Source organism: Muntiacus reevesi, chromosome 4 (genome assembly GCF_963930625.1).
Source record: "Muntiacus reevesi chromosome 4, mMunRee1.1, whole genome shotgun sequence".
NCBI classification, from domain to species: domain Eukaryota; kingdom Metazoa; phylum Chordata; class Mammalia; order Artiodactyla; family Cervidae; genus Muntiacus; species Muntiacus reevesi.
Genome location: NC_089252.1, coordinates 127,436,205 through 127,461,240, shown reverse-complemented (window position 1 = coordinate 127,461,240; position 25,036 = coordinate 127,436,205). Strand labels below are relative to the sequence as shown.

General features: G+C 36.6%; 1 protein-coding gene across 1 annotated transcript in view; it reads right to left on the bottom strand.

The window, feature by feature from the left end:
• OTOGL (otogelin like) overlaps window positions 1–25,036 on the bottom strand; it is a 170,891-nt gene that overhangs the window by 121,255 nt on the left and 24,600 nt on the right. The window contains 10 exon segments of the mRNA XM_065935470.1: window positions 637–761; window positions 4,854–5,031; window positions 7,486–7,609; window positions 8,718–8,863; window positions 9,339–9,385; window positions 10,456–10,564; window positions 11,845–11,970; window positions 12,702–12,808; window positions 19,937–20,043; window positions 20,403–20,530. Coding sequence (XP_065791542.1) covers window positions 637–761; window positions 4,854–5,031; window positions 7,486–7,609; window positions 8,718–8,863; window positions 9,339–9,385; window positions 10,456–10,564; window positions 11,845–11,970; window positions 12,702–12,808; window positions 19,937–20,043; window positions 20,403–20,530 — 1,197 coding nt within the window.

Below are 25,036 nucleotides of genomic sequence, written 5' to 3'. Positions count from 1 at the left end.
GTGCCTTATTTTATTGAATAGTAAACTAGCCTTTCCCATGGTCTGCTGTTGCTCTAGTAAAAAAAAAGTACAGCCCCAAATTATTGGCATCTGAGTTGCACTATCACTGTAAACTGAAACTGGAGTGTGAGCATCTCAAATTATTGCACACCTGATGGCACAAAGCTTTTCTGGATCACTGACTTCCTGCTCATGAAGCAATAATACATGATGAGTAGGAACTCATCACGTGTCAGTAATAAACAGAAGATTCCAGATGCACGGTCATGCTATGGAACCAAAACTGAACATCCCAAGATTATATGAGCGTTATAATACTCCAGAGATCTTTCTTTAGCATTTACAAAATCTGCAATATACAAAATGCTAGCTCACATTTGAGAACAACTGAGGGTTTTCTGAGCACCTAAAACAAGGAAATTTACGAATGCAGAATAATAAATGAAATAGTCATTTTCTGGAGTTCTTTTTTAAGTAACCTAGATTACATAAAGAGGCATATGTATTAAACAAAAATACATAAGGAATGGCATTGATTTATCATAATGAAGAAAATGAGAATTTAAAATTGCTAATTTTACAAAATTACAGTAATAAAGAGAACATTTTCCTATGTTGACATGCAAAAAGACTCACTGTTTTGTTGATTAATGTTGCAGGGGTCCACCATAGGAACATGAACAGGTGCAAAACAAGTAGAAGAAACTCTCCACGCATTTGCATGAAGCTGTGGGGTACCTTCTATCATGCCTGATGGAGAACTAGAAAGCAAATATTCTCTTAGTCTCTCCCATTTATTTCCTTCCTTCAGAGTCTTCAAATATTGAAAAAAGAATACTACTTTTTTAATCTACAAGAAATATCTTAGAGTTTGAAATGTTTTATTACATTTTAAAATATACATGGCTTTAGCTTCCTGTTATTAAGACTTTACAACATGTCAAATCTTGGATATATATGATTTTATTTAATAATCACTTCAATAAGCCTTGGGCTTCCCTGGTGGCTCGGAGGTTAAAGCATCTGCCCACAATCCAGGAGACCTGGGTTGGAACCCAGGGTCGGGAAGATCCCCTGGAGAAGGAAATGGCAACCCACTCCAGTATTCTTGACTGGAGAATCCCATGGACAGAGGAGCCTGGTGGGCTACAGTTCATGGGGTCACAAAGAGTCGGACACGACTTCACTTTCACTTTCAATAAGCCTTGTGAAGAAAGCCTTGTAAAGTGTTTCCCCACTTTAGAGAGAAGGAAAAGCAGAAATTTAGAGAAATATTAACGCTCACTCAGCTGGTGACACTCAGTGCTGAAGAGTGGGGATTCAAATGTAATTCACACCAATTTAATGAAAATGCAAACAACCAAAACATCAGTGTTTAGTGAGGTAGAGGTAGGGAACTCAAGTGATTCTTTTCAAGGTAAAGACAAATGTCCTAAACAATACATAGTCTATACTGCCAGGATACTTCATTATGAAGCCTGAAATACAGAGGTTCCATTGTGAAGTTGGGCAAACAAACCAAATGAAAATTGAGGAGAAGTGGTATAAAAGGCACTCTTCATCCAAGTTTACTCAACAAACCAAAATGGGATAGAAATATCTACCCTTCAGGCTTATAAACCACAACAGTGTTTAAGAGCCTGACACTAAAACGCCCCCTCCAGCAGTCATCAAGATTTATGAACTCTTCAGACGATAGATACTGGGAGATAATCCCTACTAGAACAGTGTCAAATACTGTCAGAACCACTTAAAGAATCAGATTGGACTAGGTTTCCTGTAGGAAGATCTGACCAAGCAAAACTTTACTAATGCAAGCCATGCGGCTGCTGCTGCTGCTGCTAAGTCGCTTCACTAGTGTCCGACTCTGTGCAACCCCATAGAGGGCAGCCCACCAAGCTCCCCCGTCCCTGGGATTCTCCAGGCAAGAACAATGGAGTGGGTTGCCATTTCCTTCTCCAATGCATGAAAGTGAAAAGTGAAAGTGAAGTCGCTCAGTCGTTTCCGCCTCTTAGCTACCCCATGGTCTGCAGCCTACCAAGCTCCTCCATCCATGGGATTTTCCAGGCAAGAGTACTGGAGTGGAGTGCCATTGCCTTCTCCAATGCAAGCCATAACTGCATTAATTGCTACAGCATGGCCAAATAGCAGACTAGCATTTATTTCGGCCCTTTTAGTGTCTTAGTAAGCATAACTACTTTGCTTACCATTCATTTCAATCACCATTATGAAGCTATACGGAGCTTCTCTCCACAATGACTGAGACAGGAGAAGAAAAGGGGGCCATACAAGCCACTCCCCAATCCTCATTCCTTATATCCATCCTTTCCTTCTTTTTAGTTTCGCTCATGGCTCAGATGGCAAAAGCATCTGCTTGCAATGCAGGAGACCCGGGTTCAATCCCTGGGTGGGGAAGATCCTCTGGAGAAGGAAGTGGCAACCCCACTCCAGTACTCTTGCCTGGAAAATCCCATGGATGGAGGAAGCTTGTAGGCTACAGTCCATGGGGTCGCAGAGTCGGACACAACTGAGCTACTTCACTTTCCTTCTTTTTCCTATCCCTCAAAATGAAACTATTCTAAAATATATAGAATGATAACAAACACCCAATCCAAAATCTCATTTTGCTCCAATGAGAACACAAAGACTCACAGAAATGGCATAACCTGAACTAGGTCTCCTTCTTTGCCTCTCCACTCCTCTCCACCCTACAAAGCACAATAAAATAACTGGTCAAGGTGGCGGTTGTACTCAGGGGTCCCAGGAGGAACTGACTCAGAACTTGGCTCTCTTATTTCACTTAATTCACTTAAAATAATAAACACCAAAAAATAGGAGCTAAAATGTAGACCCATTTATTTATGGCATCTCATTTTACAAAATAGCCTTTCAGTTCACCGTGGTTAACTTACTAAAACAAGGCATACAAAATAAACTTTCAAGCAATTAATATTTTACATTCCATTATGTTTGCAGATTCACATTAACTTTTGTGATGCAAGGAATTTTAACTGCGTATGCTGGAAAACTAAACAATGTTTGAAAATTATCTCTGAAATATTCTCCATCACTGTTATCAGGCCTGAATGTTTATACATGGTGCCTTCGAAAGAGGCAGACAGATCTACCGTCTGTTAAACATTGACTACTAACCCATTCTGACAAACAAGAGGAGAAAGAAAGCTTAATGCCGCCTCTGTACATCTTAACCAAGGCACTTAATATATTTCTGTTTCACAAATGTGATAAAGATATCAATATTCTGACCTACCTATAAATGAAACAAAAACCTAAATGACCTAAAAGTAAATAAATTACACATGAGAAAATATAAAAGAAGCTCTCTTTTGAAATTAAAAAAAAGGTTAAAGCTCTTTCTCTTTGCTGATCCAATTTTTATTCTTGGTACTGTATCAAAGGTCCTATCTCTATTCAGCTCAACTGTCTAAGGCATATAGGGTTCTATGCTAGTTAAGAATAAAGAATTTATTAAGGATGTGGTCTTTATTCTCAAAGCTCTTGCAGTTTTAAGTAGAAATCAGAGAAATCAATGACAGATGTTCATAGATAACAGAGTCAAAATTAACTTTGGTGGGATATAAACTCACTTTTTGAAACAAATACTGACTCAGTTGGTTTGAAAAATAAATAGGAGTTAAGGAGGAACACTAGGAAGGGAAAAGAACCCAAAGCAGGAAGAATATACAGAAGTGCTTTTTTAAAAATGGCATTTGGAAAATGGCTCCTTCAGGAAATGTTCCCTGCCTACCCAATCCACACTTGCCTACTTAAAATTCTCCTGTGCTACTAGCCACGACCACACAGGTCAGCACTTAACTTTTTGAAATTACCTCAGAATTTATGTGTCTGTATGTGTGTGTGTGTGTGCGTGCATGATTAATACCTTGCCTAGAACAAACTGTTCCTTTTTTAAAAACTTTTTTACCTGGACCTTTTTAAAGTCTTTGTTGAATTTGTTATGATATTGCTTCTGGTTTATGTTTTGGTTTTTTTTTGGCCATGAAGATGTGGCATATTGGCTCCCAGTTTGAGGATCAAACTCACATCCCCTGCACTGGGAGGCGAAGTCTTAACCACTGGACCACCAGGGAAGTTCTGAATAAATTATTTCTTAAAGATAGCTATCCCCTCCCAGTCTGCAACATAAGCTCCTTGAGAATGGGGACCACATGTTACTACCTTAATTTTCCCACAGTGCTTAGCACAATAACAGGTGTGCAAAGCATTTATATTAAGCTATACTCTGAGCTGTTCTATATGCAGGTGAAAGTGCTTTGTCAATACAAGGGATATAAATGTATTTTATTGCTTTTTTTCCCTAATAAAACACCAACTATGACAAAATCCAATTAACTTAGATGCCACAATGTTGCTTTAGAGATATCACTTATACCAAGTGATATCAAGATTATTAAAGTATAATTTACTGTCATTCACACCAAATGATATTAAGTTTTTTTTAAGGCAGCAGTTTTTAAAAAATAAAATACTGTTAAGCTTGATAGGTGGCAGGGAGAGAGTAGTGGGAAGTTATTCCACGGGTAGCCCTCAGCCTCTTGAGTCTCGCTAACTAAATTCAGAGTCAGCTCCACTGTTTTTGAGCTAAGTGATTTTGAGCTATTTATTTGTCACTTTGGTGTCAGTTAGCTTCTTTATCTATAAAATGGAGTTACCAATCAGGGGGTTGCTACAATATTTAAATATGATGATCCATGTCAAGCTCTTGGAACAGCAATGACTAAGCTATTATTAGGTAAGTAAGCATTTTTAATGTGAGAATTTATATCCTCTAAATTACTAGTCATCACGTCATGTTCAGAGATCATACTTACAGAAAATCATCCCTTATGTTCCCGTTAAATGTGCCACATAGACCTAATGTTCTTCTTTTCCACGCACTAGATAGCTGAATATAAACTCTTTCCCCATCTACAGCGAACAGAATCTTTAAACCAAATGTGGTTTTTAGAAGAATAAATAAGGATGACAGAGTCTGAATTTCAACAATTCCTGCAGGAAAAGAACATACATAAATCAGCTCTGAGATTCACAGGCAACGCTCTGAAATGCTAATATACAACATCAGGGATCTGCTTCCAAAGACTTCTTCCCAGTGCTCTGTGCCCCAGGGCCAATTTTTGCCACCCTGTGCCTGCTTTCTTTTCTTCCATTTCCCTTCTGCCCTTCTTTCTGGAGGAGAGCAGATATTTTTAACAGAATGTCAGGTTTACATGTAATTTCAGCTGGCAAGCATCTCATACGGGGTGGGGATAGACAGTCAGACATTTAAAATCGGATCTATGGTCCTTTACGTGTGTGTGTGTGTGTGTGTGTGTGTGTGTGTTATGTCCCCCAAATTGGTCATGATTCAATAAGGAAGTGTCACTTTTTCAAAAATTCCCCACTCCCTCGAGACATTCAGTGAAAAAGAGATGCACAGCCCTAGAGAAGCATCATTTTATGAGATATCTTTACAGAAGAGAAACTTGTGTTCAAGATTCATGTTGATGTATGGCAAAAACCATCATAATATTGTGGAGTAATTATCTTCCAATTAAAATAAATGAGTTAGTTTTAAAAAGAAAGATCGAATTTGACTTTTGCCACCATAAAAGTTCTTCCTGCACTCCCTATCACAATTTCTGTCATCAGTCTGTCACCAGACCCAGAAATCTGAGCATTATTCTTTGAACACATCATTTTTCTTATTGCCGTTCCATCGCCGGGTAGATAACACTTTTTTTCCTAAATAAAAGTTCAATCTGTTTTCTTCTTTCCATCTCTACTGTCACTGCCTCGTATCGGTTCCTCCTCAAATCCTTATGCCCTACTCTAATAACGTCCTAACTATGCTCCATGTCTCCTTTCTAATACTTCTCAAATCCATGTCCATAGCGTTGTTATAGTAGTCTACCAAGACAAAAAGGACTGTCAGTCTCCTCATTTAAACTCACTTGCTTATTTGGTTGAAGCATATGAGATTGTCATCTTTGTACACAAACAAGTTCAAACGATAACAATTGCATATCAGTTTCATATCAAGTTCAGTCAATACCCTTGGATGACACTGAGTGTGATCATGTAATTTTTAATACAAATCAAGCACTTCTGAAAGCAAAAGTGACTGTTATAAGTAACTACACTAGAACACGGGCCTGAACACAGCCTCCCAGGAAAATTACAAAGTATTAATGCCCTGTATATAAAGCCTTCCTCATGAGATTAAGAGATATAAACTACTATGTATAAAATAGATAAGGAAGAAGGATGTATTGTATAGCAAAAGGAAATACAGCCATTGTTTTGGAATGGCTTTGATCTATTAAAATATCGAAGCACTGTGTTGTATACCTGAAACTTATATTGTAAATTAACTATACTTCAATCAAAAAAATAAGACCCTCCTCATTCTCATGCCCATTTCTTTCCTTATTCTGATCTCTGGACATTCTATACTTAACTTCTTCATGCTGTAGCAATGCCAAACTAGTTAAAGTTCCCCTTAACATACTACATAGTTCTCTTCTTTGCTAGGCCTAGAACACTTTCCCCATCTCCTTCATCCTGGCAATTCCTCAGCTGTCAATGCTCAATTGGATATCCTTTCTTTAAGAAGAACTTCCTGACCACACCAGCACACCCAGTGCTGGATGAGATATACCTAATCATTTAGACTCCCAAAGTCTCTATTCATATCTTTGAGTTTATCATATCTTTAAGTGGTCATTTACTTGAATCTTTCCTCTTCCAAACTCTAGGCCACTTGAAGTGAAGTGAAAGTTGCTCAGTCGTGTCTGACTCTTTGTGATCCCATGGACTATACAGTCCATGGAATTCTCCAGGCCAGAATACTGGAGTGGGTAGCCTTTCCCTTCTCCAGGAGATCTTCTCAACCCAGGGATCGAACCCAGGTCTCCCGCACTGCAGGCAGATTCTTTACCAGCTGAGCCACAGGAGAAGCCCAAGAATACTGGAATAGGTAGCCTATCCCTTTTCCAGCGGATCTTCTCAGCCCAGGAATTGAACCAGGACCTCCTGCATTGCAGGAGGATTCTTTACCAACTGAGTTATCAGAGAAGCCAGTCTTCAAAACCTCAAGTTCTCTCCATTTTCACTGGAGATCCCTAGCCTCTTTCAGTGTTTTTCAGATGGCTACCACTGTTTCAGCATCAAATCCAAACTGAAAATATCCAGGCACAGCATTACCCAATAGAACTCTCTGCAACAATGGAAATATTCTGTGTCTGCACTGTCCCACACGACACTTGAGATAAACACTAATGCCACTTGAGATAAACACTAAGCCCCATAAACGTGGTGGTCTCCACTAAGTTTGGCTGAGGACCTGGAAACACACAGGCACTCAATAAATGTTAGGTTAGTCAGTTAATGGAAGAAGACTCCATTTAGGTTGTGTTTTTATTGTTAATGTAAGAAAAATATACCATTAGCATTGCTTCTTACCATTCAGGTTGAAGCCTTGGTTAGGACTGGTGAGGATCTGTCCTCCCCTACTGAGGGTCACTTGTTTGTTAAAATCATCCTCCAGAATCAGAGTTACAGACTGAAGGCAGACCAAGCCAAGATTCTGCATAAAAATCAAATTATCAATTAAAGGAATGAGAGAGGAAAAGAGAGAGCTAGTCAGGGACAAGGACAGTGGAAGAGAAAAATGGAAAAGATGAAGGAGAGAAGAAAGGAGAGAGTGCGCACAGGTAAAGATTTCTGGTATACAGAAGACTTGAGAATAAGCAATATTAGAAAGTAGTCTCACATTTTATTGTGAATCTCATGTAGCCCCATTACTAACAAAATATATCTTTACATTAAATATACCATATATGCATATATATGCCTTTCACAGATTATTAAATAGAAATGTTTTCAATAAAGGGCCAATAATTATGTTTTCCATAGGACATAAAGTACCTTTCCAAATTCATCTGTGGTATTTAGATGTAAAAAATTCAGTATAGAAAAGAACCAAGAGAATTAGAATTCCATGTAGAAAGCTAATTAAGACTCTGACATACTGCACAGGAGAAAAAAAAAATCAAACTAAAAAAAGCTTATAAACTAGATTGGAATTTTGTTGGAAACAACCATTTTATGTTGGAATAAAAGTAGAATAAAAGATTTTGGCAAAATTGTGACTACTTGACTTAGAAAGAGAAATGAAAGATCTGTGTTTCTTTGTTTACAAATAATGGATGTGTTTATTTCAAGAAAAGATCTAAAATAAATATTCCCACAAGCTAAAAAAAAAAAAGCCATCATATCTATTTAGAATGATGTGAAACTTATTAAATTCTGTCAAAAATCATCTTTAAGACAGTAGTTTTGAGGCAACAGAATCTTATTATGCAGTCATACATGAAATGTTTCAAAAATCTGTACATACAAACACCATTCTTAAGAAAAAAATGCAATAAATATATAATATTTAACCTAAGACTTTTTTATATTTCGCTATCTTTGAAATCAGGAGACATTATATAGTTAATAGCATACATAGATCAATCATCAACATGTTTTTTTCATTGTGGTATACAGAATAATGATGCATCTTAACAATCAATGGTGTCTGATTTTTGAAGAAAACAACTATACCTATTCATGTTACTATTTTTAACCTAGATAAGAAGTTTGAGCCAAAAAAAATGAACACTCCTCTGGTCATTTTGAAATGCTCTTACCTGTTCACAGTGAGCTTTCTGTAAAGTAATTGTGAATTTATCTTTTCCAGTTCCTTTTACAAGGATGTATTGGCACATTCCAATGAAAGAATAATGTCGACCATCAAAAGTAGTAAAATGAGAATCACCTACAACGGAGCACTGAACTAGAAGAAGGAGAAGCAGGGGTGGGTAGAGGAAGAGAAGAGGAAGAAAAATGGAGAAAAGAAGGAGGAAGAAATTATGTTTATTCTTAAAAAGCAGTAGGTCAAAAAAAAGCAGTAGACCGACTTAGAGTAACTATTTAGGTATTAAAAAGAATAGTTAAAGTGTTAAAAATTTACTAGTTTGACAAACTCGCTAAATTATATTATTTGATTAAATTTTAAATTTATTTAATTATAGCTGTTCCACATTTTTTTAGAGTTTATAATATTTGTACAATTTTCATAAATTTTTGCCAAAGTTGTCTGCTCAGAGCTATCATTTATTCAATTTTCCACTTATCCTCTAAATACCTGGATTTAAAGAGCATTACATCTCTTGTTATATATGAAAAGACCTTATGAATATCAATGCTAGCTTTCTCCTCAATTTCAAGAAAAATCAAGACATTTTCTTTAAAAACATTTTAAAGATTACCTGGGCAGTCATGCTCAGTGCAGTTCCAAACTCCACCAACACATACACTAAATAAAATGATAAAAATATTAATCTAATTGCACAGAGAAACTGTATGAATGTTTGCAGTAATGTATTGGTTAATGTAGCGAATGTATCTCGTTTCTTAGGTTCAGAATAATCTGACTTGAAAAATACCTCTCCAAAAGCTCAATTAACTGAACTTTTAGGTCAGCACCTAAATTATTATTTATTGCATGCCGTATTTAAAAATCAATAAAGATGATACAACAGTAATACAGATTAGTCAAGAACAAAAGTACTAAGCAGAGAACTGTTTCTTTCCTTCCCTCACTGCTTAAACCAAAAGAAAGGCCACACACAATAAAGCATTCACCTGTATCATTAGAAAAATACAAATAACGAGTTAAGATTAACAAGTCACTGCATCTACTTAAAACTTTTAGAGTTGGCTTTGAAGATCATCAGACATTAAAGAGAGAGAAAAGATATTCCCTTTGTAAGATAAATTCTGCCTTCTACCATCAAACAGATAATGAATTTTGGAGCAAAGAATAATCTCTGAAAGGCAGGAATTCAAGTCAGTATCTAAAAACAGGGCTAGTTTTCAATTGTATTTCAGTTATATACACAGACAGCAAAGGGAAAATTGCCTAATGACATTTATACCTCTATTTCTTTTTAGACTGCCCTAAAGGGATTTAATCTTTGGCTATAGTAGCTAACTAGTTAGCTAATTTAAGAATGTTGAAAAGTCTCTAATCATGGCCCAAAATTGGTGATATGAAGAGTCAATTTTTAAAGTACTCAATACAGAAGGACATGAGAACCGTCAAATTCTATGAGTAAAAGCATGTGCAAATTAGTGATTATTCAATAGTTCATCACATGGATATAAAAAATTTATAGAATTACCAACGGAAGTGAGAAAAGTTACATCATAAAAGAAAATACCTCCTACCCCGATGTTACTGTAAAGGCTTTAAATACAATGAAACTGAGTCTGGGAAATTTTGGAAGAAAAATCAGTAAAAAGTATATCTCTTTAAATATATGTCAAGATACAATTGTCCCCTAGTCAGGACCCATAAATAATTAGCTGTAATTGATCACATACCATTCAGTACATTCTTGTTCAATTTTTGAGCCAATTGAATAAGCTAATCCATGAAAATTGCATGGACAGTTTTCCAAGGAGATGCAAGTCCCATTTTCCATTATGAGGCCTATTTAAGAAAAATATATCAAATGCACATAAGAAATAATAAGAATTATATTCTTTGAATAAAATAATTTGGCCAACTTTTATCGAACACTTGCTTTCACTAGGTGCTAGAAATACAAATTACTTTTAAGGAGCCTGGCTCTGTCTCAATCAGTAGCTACTATTTCAGCGATTTTCAACTTTCTTATCCCATTACCTGCTATCAAAATGTTAAGACTCAGAACACAGAAATAGGGCAACAAATGTCTCTTTGCTTTTGAGAGAAGAGGGGAGGAGAGGAGGGAGAAAGTATTGAATTTATCCTGTTTAATTTCTGTTTATGTGAAAGTGAGAGATTTACATTATCATCACACAGGTATTAAAGAGACAGAAAATGCTTCGCAAAGCGCTAATACAGTAGAGCCACATTTGTTACTTCTTTCTAACGAGTAAAGGTGGTTGAACCAATGTTACTAAGCACATTCTTTGATGCAGCTGATCATTTTCCAGAGTAAGACTTTCTGGTCAAAGGAATTATATTCTGGTGCATGGATTTATGTTCTGGTGCAAAGTCCTTATCACATCATTGACTGGGAGAAACAGTTCAGGCCTGGCACAGGTCCAACGGACTTTGAGGAGCATTGACAGAACAGTGGACCGAGGTCAACAGATCTGATTTTAAGTAGTCCTCACTCGTATTAAGTACACAACAGTAGGAAAATACTCAACATCTCTGGGATTGTATTTTTTAATCTGCAAAAATAAAAGGGTTTGAGTAAATCCTCAATGTTCTTATAAATATCTATTAATTTGTATTGCGGATTTAAATCCCATCTCTAACATTTGCTATGTCACTTCTAATTACAAATATTAAAACTACATCAGGACTAAAATCTTGTGCTACCAAGATATGAAGACTTTTTTCTGAATTTGATTTTGTCTTTAAAAAATGAAAATATATAAATTATAGTTGCTGTTGTTTAGTCGCTGTCATGTCCAACTATTTTGTGACCCCATGGACTGCAGCCCACCAGGTTCCTCTGTCCATGGGATTTCCCAGGCAAGAATACTGGAGTGGGTTGCCATTTCCTTCTCCAGGGGATCTTCCTGACTCAGGGATGAAAGCCTTTAATTAAAGCAAAGTATCCATTCCTTGTAGTCACTTCAAGGATCAAATCCTACAAGGGGAGAAAGTTTGCAATAGCCCTAACATCCCAAGAGAGGACGCTAAGGCATGGCTCTTGGATCACAGGGTTCCAGCCACAGTGAGCACAGACACGGTTTCTTTCAGGAAGCACTTACCATCTGCACAGTAACATCCATCGAGACAATGGAGATTGCTCCCAAGACACTGCTTCTCGAATGTGCAGGTGGGTGGGCAACAACTGATACAATCCCGATGGACAAAGCTGTCATCACATTTATCAACTAAAACGGGCAAACAGGTGAGCAGGACGTCAACACTATGCAACTCTCTTTGAAAAAGATTACAGTGGTTTTTTTGTCTGTTTTGATTTTTTTATTGAAGTATAGTTGATTTACAATATTGTGTAGGTTTCAGGTGTATGGCACAGTGATTCAGTTATATATATATAAAATATATGTCATGCATAGTTTATACATACAAATTCTTTTTCAGATTATTTTCCCTTATGCATTATCACATTATATTGAGTATGGTTCCCTGTACTACACTGTAGGTCCCTATTGGTTATCTACTTTATACCTCATAGTGTGTATATTTTAATCTCAGCCTCCTAGTTTTTTCTTCCCCCACCTCTCTTTTCCCCTTGGTTTTTTTCTGTGTCTGTGAGTCTCTTTCTATTTTGGAAATAAGTTCGTTTGTTTCTTTTTATCTTTAGATTCCATATGTACGCATTATCATATGGTATTTATCTTAGAATATTACTCAGTCATAAAAAGAATGAAATAATGCTATTTACAGCAACATATGTGAGAGATTATCATAAGTGAAGAAAGTCAGATAAAGACAAAGATTAGAGTGTTTTAAAAGTATTCAAAGGTTTACCAATATTATTGCATCAATAACAAGTCTTTGCAGTTCACTAGTTTTGAACAGTAGGGTAAGTTTTGAGTACTAGGATAAGCCTAAAATTAACAGAAGTACACAGACATGGCTGGAAACTAAGGAAACATACTGCATGCTGGAAAGTCATCTCTCCAATCTTGAATAGGGTAGCCCGCATGGGAACAGGCTCTAGCGTACTCGGTGGCCGCTCGACAATAGGTCTCATCATCATGAGTTCTGGAAAGTGAAAAGACAGATCAAAAGTCATACAGGAAATATTGACAGGAACTATGCCATTGAGCTCTTGTTCTGGAGAAATGCTGACTATGTGGTGAATATTCTAATATTAGTTGATGTCAGCTTATGTATATGTATATAATGTATAATAATGCAGAAAACATATAAACATGGGATCCCAGGTTTAAAAGACTAAGTAAATTGTTTCATTTAAGTCTTTCAATAATTTGGCCATTTTTCTTTGGACTCAAAGGAGTACCATACTGAAAAAGATTTCTATTTTAATTATGACATTTGTTCTAGAATCTTTGTATTATTTTGCTCCCACACAAAGCATCCCAGGCCTTTCAAAATTTAATAAATCCTATCAATATTATTATTAATTAATCCTATTTAATAATTCTATCACAACAAAAACATCAAATATGAAAATGATTTCTAAGATACCATGCTTTTGATAGTTTACATGCTGGAATAAAATCAATACTAATAATAAGCACTTGTGAAGGTTTAAATAAATAGCATTTCATTTGAGATTTAGAAGATTTTTAATTCTTTCAGGTTTAAATTACTAAAGCCAGTTACTTTGCTAATGTTGCCAAGAGTGAATAAGCCCTAAGTATTTTTTTATAATCACCTTAGAAACTCCCCCAAACAAATATAAGAGGTCAGCCAATTCCCAAAGCAGATTAATAAGGCATCTATAAAATCAACAGTGTTTATAAGGTAGTGGGCTTGTTTTTCAACCCAACTGAAAGTCTAAATAGGTAAATATCTTTACAACATTAGGAATGTTGTATTTTGTGAACCTTAGCATTTTCAGTATTTCTATTGTAAAAACCACTGATCTCAAATTGCCCTTATCCTGTGTTACTGTAATTGGAGTCATGCAGATTATCTAGTCCAATTAACTAAGCTTTAGAAGAAAAAAAAGGACTGAAGATTTCAGAAGCATAGAAAATATTCTAAATCTCCAAACAGGTCTCTGAAAAACAGGGTCAGTTAAAACTGTTGAATTCTTAGAAAGATGTTAAATTTATGATTTACTTTAAACGTATGTATTTTTCCTACAATTAAGGGAGGCTTTGGAAGCTAATAAAGTAACTGAATATTGGTTTTCCAACATAACGCAACTATTACTCTAATTGTTTATTGTGTCTATGTTACACTAGGAACTGTACTAGGCACTTTACATATGGCATTGCATAAAAACAACAGTTGGGCAACAAATTATTTACTGACGGGAAAATTAGTTTACTTGTCCATTTTGGATGTTAACTTTAATAAGGAAAATAAGCATTAAGTAGCAATTGTTTTTAAATCAATTGACTTGGGTGTGGCAAGATTAGAAACATTTCCTTGCTGCTAAATTTATCATTATTAGAAGCAGAATGAGGAGGACCTGAGTTCAAGGACTGGTATTGCATCATCCTTCAAATTCCAACTCAGCTATCATTTTCTCTAGGCACTCCCTGGTAAGGCTAGTAGTTCTCTCCTCCACACTCACTATACTTTGCACTTAAACCAGGTACAATTGCTAAGAACCTGTTTTTCTGCCCCATGAGAATCTGAGTTCCTAGGACAGGGACTATTTCTAAAGTGTTTCTGTTTCCATGGCCAACAGACACATGAAAGGATGCTCAATGTCACTAATCATCAGGGAAATACAAGTCAAAACCACAATGAGATATCACTGTGCACCTGTCATAATGGCTGTTGTCAAAAAAAACAAAACACAACAAATAACAAATTGCTGGTGAAGAGGTGGAGAAAAAGGAACTCAAGTGAACTGCTGGTGGGAATGGAAAATGGTGTAGCCACTATGGGAAAGAGAATGAAAATTCCTCAAAAAACTAAAAATAGAATTACCCTTCGATCAAGCAGTTCCACTCTTGGGTATGTATCTGAAGAATGCAAAAGCACTGACTTGAAAAGATACATGCTTATTATCAACGTTCACAGCAGCATTATTTTTTCATCAGTAGAAGGCATTCACTTTTTTTAAGCAAAATTTACCAACATCAGAAACAGCTTCACGGGAACGTGACCTGTGCAGTCAGTCACACAGGCCCTGCTCTCAAACAGGCCGTCACTTAGCTGAACCCTGCATTGGTTTCATGCTCTGCTATCACTATCTTGAACGCTTAGCAATTTTTTTTTTTTAACAAGGAGCCTTGCATTTTCACTTTGTACTACCCCCTCCCCCCTTGATTTATTACATTATAAACAAATTAACTGACATTCTGACATAATCCAGGCTAAAACACAGTCAACCTACCTGGAATAAGCAGAAGTTAAGAAACTAGGCAAAAGGCAAATTCAATTCTGAGAATAGTCAGGTTATATGAAATAAGATCAAGCAAAAATTCATACTCCTTACTATGAGCCCTAAGACTCTGGGTAATCTGGATCTAGACCCTGCCTACTTCTCTAACTTTATCTCTTCTCTCTCTCTTCCATTCACCATGCTCCAGTCACACTTTTTGTTTTCTGTAAACACCCCAGATTTGTTTTGCCATCCTTCCCAAGAGGCACTAAAAATGAAAGTGTTAGTTGCTCAGTCGTGTCTGACTTTGTGACCTCAGGGACTATAGCCTGCCAGGCTCCTCTGTCCATGGGATTTTCCTGGCAAGAATACTGGAGTGAGTTGCCATTTCCTTCTCCAAGTGATCTTCCCGACTCAGGGATTGAACACAGATCTTCTGCACTGCAGGCAGTTTTTTTACATCTGAGCCATCAGGGAAGTTAGTAGTAAAGAACTCAACTGACAATACGGGAGACATAATAGATACGAGTTTGATCCCTGGGTTGGGAAGACTCCCTGAAGGAGGGCATGGCAACTCACTCTAGTATTCTTGCCTGGAGAATCCCATGGTCAGAGGACCTGGCAGGCTTCTGTCCAGAGAGTCGCAAAGAGTTGGATATGACTGAAGTGACTTAGCACATAGCGTTACTTGTAACAGACAAGATATGGAAGCAACCTAAGTGTCCATCAACAGGTGAACGGATAAAGACCATATTATAAATGGAATATTACACAGTCAAAACAGGGAACACAATTTTGCCATTTGCAGAAACATGGATGGGCCTGAAGGGTATTATGCTTAGTAAGAAAGCAAATACTGTGTGTTTTCACTTATAGGTCAAATTTTTAAAAAACAAAATGAATGAATATAGCAAAAGAAAAACCGACTCACAGAGAACAAAACTAGTGGTTATCAAACTAGTAGGGAGAGGGAGTGGGGTGGGACAAAATAGGAGAAAATAGGGGTTAAGAGCTGCAAGCTACTAGGTATAAAATAAACAAGATACAAACATGAAGTGTACAGCATAGAGAATATAGTCAATTTTTTTTTTTTTTACTACGAGAATATAGTCAATATTTTTAAATAACTCTAAATAGAAAAGAATCCATAAACATATGGAATCACTATGTTATATACCTGAAACTAATATAATATTGTAAGTCAATTATACTTCACAAAAAATGCTTAAAGTAAAATAAAATAAATTAAAAATCAACATAATAAATTGTTTCTATTGCACCAAGATGTGACATAATGTGACATAATGCTCAGCTCAGAATAGACACTCAGGAAATATGTATTAAATTGAATTCAATATACTATCCTAGTCCAAGCAGGAAATTTGTAGTCAACAGATTCATAATTATATAATCATGGTATAGAATCCCTGTGAGGCAGTTCTTTAATATAAGAAGTGAACAGAATCTCCTTTAGGGGAAAAAGAATGTAGGCGGGTGTAGTCCTGGATGGACTATTGAGGAGAGTAAAAGGCCAACTGTGGTAACTTCCCTCTTCCATTTTATCAATGCACACTTACTCACTTGCATAGTCTTTTTTTTTTTTTTTTTTTTGGTTTACATGCCTGCTTTGCCTGGTTTCTTCAGCTCAAATACATATCTTAAGGTGTCAGTTGATTTCAACCAGTAAAGGTGTTTCACTATTCTGCTGTTTTTATTTGCACTAAAGAAAGCAACTACGTTTCAAAATTCAAAGTGTAAACACAGCAAAATTTCAAGAGACAAAAATGTGAACTTCTTAATGATGAAATTTCAGATGAAGCAGGTACAGCAGGCTACATTTTGTGCCCAGGTCCCTCTTCTTTATAATATTAGAACCTGCAAGTTTTTGCTGGGCATATGGCTGCCCAGCCAAAGACAACATTTCCCAGCTGTCCTTACTTCTAGGGGTGGCCATGTTTCTAAGTTTTGGCCAAAGGGTTAAAAGTGAAAATGTTCATGAAACTTCTAGATCTCTTCCTGAAAAGTGCTGGTGGTGGTGGTTTAGTCACTAAGTCGTGTCCGACTCTTGCGACCCCATGGGCTGTAGCCTACCGGGCTTCTCTGTCCATGGGATTTTCCAGGCAAGAATACTGGAATGGGTTTGCCTTTCCCTCTCCAGGGGATCTTCCTGACCCAGAGATTGAACCCAGGTCTCCTGCACCACAGGCAGATTCTTTACTGACAGCTATGACAGCTCTTTATTTCCTTTTCTCCCTTCCTAAGGGCTAAAAGATGGACATGGCAGTGGTGAGACGGTTTTTGACAATGAAATTGAGAATAATATCCTAGGCCCTGGGAGATGACATAGCCAAGGGTATCACTGAGTCAATGGAAAACTCGGGGAGCAGACACACACTATGAACCCAAGACCGCTTGCCAGCCTGGACTTCACATGAGAGAAATACAAGCATTCAATTTAATTGAAGTCCCTGATATTCTGCCAATTGAAGCAGCCTAACAGTATCCCAACTAATAAATGGAGAATGACTTTTCTGGATCTGCCAGAAATAAGGGCAATGGACTACTTACAGATCCCTCCAGAAGAGACTGATAGAACAGAGATATAACAATACAGCATTTAAATGAAAAGTAAAACCAAATAGAGAACAGAATCTTGTTAAATATAAAGAAAGGTCAGTACTCAATATTTTGGGCAGAGGGAGTATTCTTTCAAAGCTCCTGGATTAATTAAAAAATCCCTGAAATTTAGACTATACATACAAATAAAGATATAACTGTACTTAACTCAAAATTAACAAATATCCCAAACAATCTCATTTTCATATCTGGAAAATGTCATTGCATTCATTATTTTTATAATTATCTTAATCTAATTAAAGGCAGAGTGATTATAAGTAACATAATTTCACACTACCTCAAACTTTCCCGTTTGTTTTCACCTTTAGTAAATTTAAACCTCCTAACAAGCTACCAGGATTTAATTTCAGAGGTTTTATTCAAACAAAAATTAGTCTGGTCTTTCATAACTATGTTTCCATATCCCATTTATACTTCTGGGAATACTTAAAAAATAAAAGCATATTAAAAATTTCTTTAGATACTCTCTAATATTCAAGATAGCTAATCACATACATTTGGTAATTTTTTTTCAAATCGAAGTATAATTGATTTACAATGTTGTGTTAGTTTTTGGTGTATAGCAAAGTGATTCAGTTATACATATATACACATTCATTTTCATTTTCTTTTCCATTATGTTTTATTACAGGATATTGAATACAGTTCCCTGCTCTATTCAGTAGGACTTTGTTCTTTATCTATTTTATATACAGTAGTTTGTATCTGCTAGTCCCAAACTCCTAATTTATCCCTCCCCACAGCTCTTCCCCTTTGGTAACATAAGCTTGTCTTCTATGATTGTCTGTTTCTATTTAATAAATAAGTTAATTTGCATAGTATTTTAGATTTCACATATAAGTGATAGCATATGGTATTTGTCTTTCTCTTTCTGACTTGACCTGATAATCTCTAGGTTCATCCATGTTGCTGCAAATGGAGTTATTTCATTCCTTTTATGACTGAGTAGTATTTCATTGTATATATAGATATGTCACATCTTCTTTCTTTATTTAGTTTGAATCCAAGGATATTTGCTTTACAATATTGTATTGGTTTTTGCCATACATCAACATGACTCTGCCACATATATACATATGTCCCCTTATGCCACATCCTCTTTATCCATTTATCTGTTCACGGACACTTAAATTGTTTCCATATATTGGCTATTGTTAATAGTGCTGCTATGAATACTGGTGTGCATGTATCTTTTACTTGTTAAATTTTTGAAAAATAAAAAGACTTCAATAATGGTAATCTATATTGATGAACATACTATGATGAGTCTCACTGAATTTACTCCCTAGACAACCACCTTTGTCTGGTGTTCTTACCCCAGGAGTGAATGTAGGAGACTGTAACCTTGGTGTGAAAAATATTACATGTTTATTTTCCCTAATTTTCTGTTTATATTTAGCATTTCTTTCAGTTACACACACAGGCAATACATAAGGCAATGTTCTTAGCAGAATCTGTAACTTTATCATCAATATAACTCATGTCTCATTTCTTCATATTTTCATTATTTATACTCTTTTTTTAGTTGGAGTTTCAACATCAAACTCTCAAAAATTAATAGAATGAATATACAGGAAAGTAGAAGGATATGGTAGGCCTGGAAAACACCATGAACCAAAGAAAAATAATTAAGACTTATACAATTTTCATACAAAGTAGGATACAAATTCTATTCAAGTTCCCATAGACTATAAACTAGGAGACACTGGAACATATCCAGGGACATAAAACAAAGTGCCAAACTTTCACAGCCTAAAGGTATTGAAATCATATAGAGTCTGTTCTCTTATCACTGTGGAATTATGTGATAAATCAGTATCAAAAGATACTTGAAAATAACCCACATATTTTCGGGCTTCCCTTGTGTCTCAACTGGTAAAGAATTTGCCTGCAATGCAAGAGACCTGGGTTTGATCCCTGGGTTGGGAAGATCCCCTGGAGAAGGAAAAGGTTACCCACTCCAGTATTCTGGCCTGGAGAATTCTTGGGGTCGCAAAGAGTCAGACATGACTGAGCAACTTTCATCACCATCATCATCATTATCATCACATATTTTCAAGTGCAATGTGTATATTACCCAGTAAATTTTTAATAGCTGTTAGTACAGCTTATGTTTTACATTTCCCACTACATCCCAACTGCTGAGATAGTAAAGTTATAGAATGGTTTTTGCTCTTCTTTTTGGATAAAAGAGTTTCATTATAAATACTAATTATTTCACTTACTTGCAAAGATCATTAACACAGCTGGCAATATATAAATATGGATCAATATATTCATGGCAGCTCAAAAAGGGAAATTGCAACAGGATCTGACACTTGAAGAAGATTGCCTATGCAGAAAAAGATGGTAGTCACTAGAACATACTAAATGATATGCATGTACTCTCATTTTGTTCTGTTGATCTATTTGCAAGATTCTCTGTTCTTAATAGGAAAGAGAAGGTATGTAGGCTTATAAATTTAAACAACATTTTCTAACTATTTTCATAATGAGCACCACTTTTATGAAGCTCATTGCATTCATCATTTTGGAAGTAAACACAAATTTATTCTTCTTGCATTACATTTCTGGAATTTAACAGCGTTTAATTATGTTGTGTTTACACTAAAAATGCTTAATGTGAAATATACAAATACAATTATACCTGTGCTGTATCCAACATGCCAAAGTTTTTCACATTATATTTACCTCAAATGCTGGCATTCCGCTGGAGCAAGGATTTGGAAAATCTGAGGGTGTGGGTACACATTTGGTGTCATCTGCAGTCTGCACCGACCAGCTATTTGCAAACACAGCAATGTCTTCTGTATAGTCCTCTATTACACACAAACACACACATACAAATATGTGTAATGGGATCACTTTCCACAATCACACAGTTCACCAACATAAAATTTCTGGTCAAAAAGCTAAACTCAGTAACTTTATAATTACCAATGATATTAGACTATGGAATTGCTTTAGCATAATATCCATAAGAATAAACTGAACAAAGTTTAAATACCAAATACCACTAATACTCTTGGAGTAGAAAAGCAAGCTTCTTTGGAGGAGCATGGGGGAGGGTTGAAAGTGAGTGGCAGGCACCACGTGCACACCAGGAAAGTACTAATTAGCCTGCAGTGTATACGGCAGAAGAGGTACATATGCATAAAACTAAAAATGTAAGTAAAAGTTTGGCATAAAAATTTTCAGACAGCCCTTTCATTCTACTTGACATTAGTCAGAACCTTACTAAAATTGTAGCTCCCTTTAGGGGTACCTAGAGCCCTCGTGGAGATTTCAGAGGATGGACAGACAATGAAAAAATGGAAAAGACAGCTGGAGAAGAGGGGACTAAGAAGTGAATTAATTTCATGTGACTATGCTGAATAGTGTTTCTAAAGATGCTCAGGACAGATTAAGAATCCAGATACCATCCCGGCAGTATTCTGAAGCAAGATTCAGGAGCTAATGTACTGCAGCAACAAGCGGACAGTCTCTGGAGAGCACTCTGGGCCTTCTGTCCGTCCGAGGACAAGTCCAGGGCCTGACATGAACATGAATTCTGCCCCACATTCAGACAAGGGCTGAATCTGAAACCATGGTTCCTTAGCAGATCCAAACAAGACGACATCTTGAAGTTCCATCTAACAGCTAGCCTTCATGTCTGAGTTAGCTTCTCCACCACTGAGATATACACAGCCACAGGTCTACCTACAATACAAGTTACTGCACCACGAGAATCAAAAATAGCAAGTCATATGGTTCACTACTCTCCGTTTCTTCCAGATAAGAAGATGTCTACTTACTACTACCAATTGTTGGAAAGATCGTGGAAGTTTACCCATTAGAAAGCTTTGCTCTGTTAGTATAAAATCCCAAACTTTACTGGGGCCTGAAAGACTTTCTTATCTGGCCTCTGCACTTCCCCGACTCCCCACCTCCTCATCCACGCTACCCCACCCCACCTCTCTTACATCTTCCACTCCTATTCTTGGTCAACCAACTCCAATCATTTGGGCTTTACACCATTCTTCACTCATGCTCATTCCCACCCTGCTTCTGCTTTTGCTTTTGCATTTCCTCCTTCAGTATCACTCTTCCCCCCAACCTTCCCTCTGCACTCTCCCTGACTTCATGTGGAATTCTATTCAGTATGACCTCCTCAGAGAGGCTTTCTCTGGCACGTGATCTAGACCCTCTAAACAAACACTGTTCTATCAGTCTCCTTTCCCCCTTTTTTTTCACAGCTGCTATTGCTCACAAAAAATTGTGTTTTAATTTGTCTCTTTATTCATTTTGCCTTCTACTAAATGAAGGGGGAGAGCTTGTCTAAGCTATCCTATTGCTGGATCCCTAGTTTACTATCTTGTATAGAGTGGGTGCTCAAAATATATTTGCTAAGTGAGGGAACAAATAAGTACAAGGAAGTTTGCCATGTTTATTAAATAGATTATTAGAATCCTAGATGTTTGGTCCACCTCATTCTCTGATAGTGTTGGAAATGTGTCACACTCAGCAAAGCATAGGTTGGATCTAACATACTTAATTTTTTAAAGGGAAAACTAATGTTCCTTTTAAATACATTTGTAGTCACATTTCATTTCAAAGCATCATCATAAGTTTTTCTTTCAAAGGTCATTTTGAACATATGTATTCGTTTATTCGGCCGCGATGGGTTTCTCTGCTGCCCTCAAGACCTTTGTTGTCATGCAGATCTTTCGCTGTCATGCACGGACACTCTAGTTGTGATGCACCAGCTTAGCTGCCCACGTGGAGGACCTTAGTTCACCCACTCGGGATCAAATCTGCACCTCTGCACCGCACAGTGGTTCTTTTTTTTTTTTTTTTACAAAGTGGATTTTTAATTACCGGACAACCAGGGAAGTCTCCAGCATATTTTAAAGGTCTGACAAATCAAAAATATTTCCTAGAGGCCCACTTTTCCCCATATTTATACACAAATTTTAATGTAACTAAACAACCTGGGCAATCCTGTAGAGATCATTTTAATTCCAACTTTTAACCACATATTTAGCTATTTTTATTACACTGCATGGCATTACTATGAGACTTAAAATTCATACCAACTGGTGGTCCTGGAGCCTGCAAAACTAAAATTAAAATGCTTCATATAAAATGTGCTACAAATGAAGTAATTTATTGTCCATATTGGGACACTTCTGAGAGTGAAAGAGAGACACTATTAATTATTATGCTGGGAAAAACAAGAGAAAATCAGGGGTTCTAGGATGTGTGTAGTTAGCTATAGACATGAATTATGGAATAAGAATCTCAACTAGACAACAAACTTAAATCTTTCTATATCTACAGAAATTCTGAAAAATCTCATTTCTTTGTGAAATCATGCCTGAAGAATGCATAGGAATGCACAGAGAAATACCATTTTAATCACTGTTAAGAAACAATGAATTCAATGGCATTCAGTCAAACTACTGCTCTGCCTCTAAAGATTTATCTAATCAGCAAAGTACACACTTTGCTGATTAGTTTCAAGGAAATACTAGTCATTTTTTTTTAATTTATTTTTTATTGAAGGATAATTGCCTTACACTATTTTCTTGTCTTCTGTCAAACCTGAACATGAATCAGCTATAGGTATACATTTGGGAGATGGGAGGAAGGTTCAAAAGGGAGGGGATATATGAATACTAGGCATCTTTAAGCTAAAGGTAATACAGCTCAACTGTGGACATCTTCTTGCATTATTACAGTATGGAAGAAAATCAAAAGGCAGGTTCTAGCCACATCCTTATAAATTATTGTAAGTTAGTTCTTTAAATCATTCTGCTTTACACTATGTGCAGGCATGCTAAGTCACTTCAGTCATATTCAACTCTTTGCGACCCTATGGACTGTAGCCCACCAGGCTCCTCTGTCCATGAGATTCTCTAGGCAAGAGTACTGGAGTGGGTTGCCATGTCCTCCTCCAGGGGATCTTCCCGACCTAGGGATCGAACCCACGTCTCCTGTATCTTCTGCATTGGCAGGCGGGTTCTTTACCACTAGGGCCACCTGGGACGCCTACTTTACAGTATACACTAAATAAAATTGTGAAAAAGCTGAAATCTCTCTTCCACATACTTTCCAGGATCCTTCTTGCCAACTGCCAGCTCAGCCATAATTCAGTCGAATTTCCTCCTTCTGGTCTTTCCCACAAATAACCTGCTAACAGTCCTTTACATGCAGCCCCATTATGTCACTGCGAGCAACCATTCCATGTTCCAGGTTATCAAAGTCTGTCTGACTTTTAACTCAAACCCTAATCTGAATCTCTCTGCCTCTAACAAGAGCAGACGCTATTTTCTATCTGCATTTCTGTACCATGCTCCCTAAACGTCCCCAGGGAAGTTACCCATAGCAGTCTACTGGAACTCTTTTCTAGCTCTCAATAATACTCATAAAGTTTTGATACAGAAGAAAAAAGATCAATTAACATCTGATTGGTTCTGCCTGGGTCCAAAACCCTACTTCCTAATACAGTCTCAACATGCCAACTCTGCGAACTCTCTCATCTCTAAATACCCACCTGGATGCAAAGCACCATTTCAGGATGATCTCTAAGCTGCATATTTGTATTGTGCTCACTTTTAAACACGTTTGTTTACATTTTCTCATTAGATCCTCACAATCTGGGAAAGCCTCAGGGTTATTATTATTATCTCCATTTTTTATGTAAGAAAATTGACTCCTCGAAGTCCTGCTCTTTAGCTACTAGTAAACTAACACTGACAAAGCAGTATCCATACAGGGGAAATGTTAGCATATTTACAAGGACCTCTTAAAGCAATGTCTTTAATCAAACATTCTCCTGTTGGCTCCATTATAGGCTTATTGAGAGCACTTGGAGATGACTATAAATTAGCCAGCAATTAACAATAATTAATAATTACAGTAAATAATTAACAATAATTAACAGTAAATAATTCAGTAGTTAACAATGTGCCAAGCCAGGCACTGTACTAAGTATTTTACACAGATTATCTCATTTAAATGTTGCAACTCTATGAAGTATACACTATTAGTATACCATTAAACTTAGAAAGTTTAATAAGTGGCAAAGCAGAATTTGATTCCAGACACTCTAAGTAGGACTATCATTCCCTTAAAACACAACATATGGGCAACTCTTCTCAGTAATTTTATAATGTAAAACAAAAAGTATTATATAGCACTTTTACAGATTTATCTAGGCATAGCATTGGGAGCGAGTTGGAGCTATAACTCAATTCTGATAGCACCATTTGTAACCTATGTTACATCAGGCACATCACCTTGTGTCCTCATCGTAAAATTAAGAAAATACCACCCACCTTACA